Source organism: Aplysia californica, unplaced genomic scaffold (genome assembly GCF_000002075.1).
Source record: "Aplysia californica isolate F4 #8 unplaced genomic scaffold, AplCal3.0 scaffold00862, whole genome shotgun sequence".
NCBI lineage: Eukaryota > Metazoa > Mollusca > Gastropoda > Aplysiida > Aplysiidae > Aplysia > Aplysia californica.
The window spans coordinates 211,663-213,493 of record NW_004798132.1 but is presented as its reverse complement, the minus strand read 5'-3'; the positions used below and the strand labels follow the sequence as shown (position 1 = coordinate 213,493).

Sequence of the window (1,831 nt, the reverse complement as noted above, 5' to 3'; positions counted from 1 at the left end):
GGGGGGCGGAAAATGGCTTACAGATACGTTTTCAGTAACGAAGCGTACAGGTCAAGCAATAATATTATTTTGTTGGCCTGAAAGGGGCCTAAAAATATTTACTCAATATTTTTATCATACGTTCACGCCTGCCTGCTGCCAACTGTATCCATTCTAACAGAGTGAAAAGAGATTGTAGTGCAGTATCTACTGCAAAGATGTGACACTCTACCCTGCAGAGTCAGAGATTGAATCTTGTCCAGGACTAAGACACCTTTTAACTGGACCTTGAGTGACACCTTCAGTTCAATAACTTAGTAACGCTTGCGATGTCGATGTATGTTGACGGTCAAACTGGGTCATTCGCAAAGAACTTCCGAATAATACCAACTGCACTGTCTGATCACTAGTCATTTCCCTACACGATAACTTAAATCATGAGAATTCTTTTAAATCACAAAACGGAGAACTAATATATGTACAGACATATCTTGAATCGACGTAAATGCCTTAAACATCATACTCTCACTGGAAAAAATAGAAGGCAGAAGAAACTGAGATCAGCAAAGAATAGCTTCGAGAACTTTCACAGATAGGTGATGGTCAAAACCGGGATAATAATAATAGGTCTTTAAAAAAAATCACCCGAGCAGAGAATTGCGAACCGTGGCCATAGAAGTCCGTTTCTGATCTGACACTTTTAAAAGAAGAAAGTCGAAGCTGTTGGTGTATTACCTGGATCCACACTCCGGGAATCTAGAGGTACAAATGGGGGCTGCCTCATACTCGTAAGTCTCCGTGATAAGGTCGCTGTAACCATCCAGCTGGGTCATGTTGCCAAATCCTGTGGACGCCGTGCTGTGGTGGCGAGAGTCCATATCCTGAGGAGTGGGAGATTTAGGGTATTTTAAAGTTTAGTTTTTGTATAAGTTTTGGCACCCTGCTAGATAAGAAAGCTATTTTTCAAGGTGGTCATCAAAATTGCGGTTTAAAAAGTCCAGCGTTGTGTTGGCGTCAATAACAACAACAATTAAAACAACAACGACGACAGCAGCAGTAGCAGTAACATCATCATCATCAACAACAACATCATCTACAACAACAACAACAACGACAACAACAACAACAACAACAACAACAACAAAAACTACAACAACTACAACAACAACTGAAGCAACAGCAACGGTCACTTAATAAATAGTAGCAACATCAACAACAATATTTTGGGCGAGGCAGGGAGGTGTCTATCACACCATGGCATCACGAGTCTTGTTATCAAAGTTTTAGCGATGAGAGATACACTATTTCTTACGGCGATATCCGGGTAGACTTGTGGGTCGACGCCGAGACTGCGGAGGTTGGTCCTGAATAACTCCCACAGGTAGTCCACGAAGGAGTGGTGAAGGAAAAAGATAGGGTCAAAGGCCGCAGTGTCCAATTGTCCCATGGTGCCCCCGCAAAACACATGCACGGCGGCGTGGTGGAACTCTAGGTCAAAGCGGGGCTCAGTTTCCGATGACGTCAGGATGTCCTGGTGTCTGAGGGAAGTGAGGGGGGGGTTAAGCAAGATGACATTATATTAAAGTCAGACAACTGAGAAATGGTGACAGTAGTATAATCATTATTATGCTGTTTGTCTTTCCATGTAAAACTATATGAATTCAGTTCTTTGTGGAAGAAGATACTGTACTGAGTTCATTTGTCTTTCATCAGAGATGTAGCGCAAACAATTACACCCCAGACGCTGGTACATAATTCTTTTATTATCGAAAAACCAATCCGCTCTAACCCCTGTACTATTAACGTAGTTAGAATATAAAAAAGACCAAGTTGTCTCGAACACCAAGCCCCC

The 1,831-nt window shown here is 42.2% G+C and overlaps 1 protein-coding gene across 1 annotated transcript in view; it reads right to left on the bottom strand.

The window, feature by feature from the left end:
• Positions 1-1,831, bottom strand: part of LOC101848849 (putative tyrosinase-like protein tyr-3) — a 20,633-nt gene that overhangs the window by 8,345 nt on the left and 10,457 nt on the right. Inside the window, exons 3-4 of the mRNA XM_005110187.1 lie at positions 1,292-1,517; positions 715-860 (exon numbers count right to left, since the gene is read on the bottom strand). Coding sequence (XP_005110244.1) covers positions 715-860; positions 1,292-1,517 — 372 coding nt within the window. The remainder of the gene's footprint in view (positions 1-714; positions 861-1,291; positions 1,518-1,831) is intronic.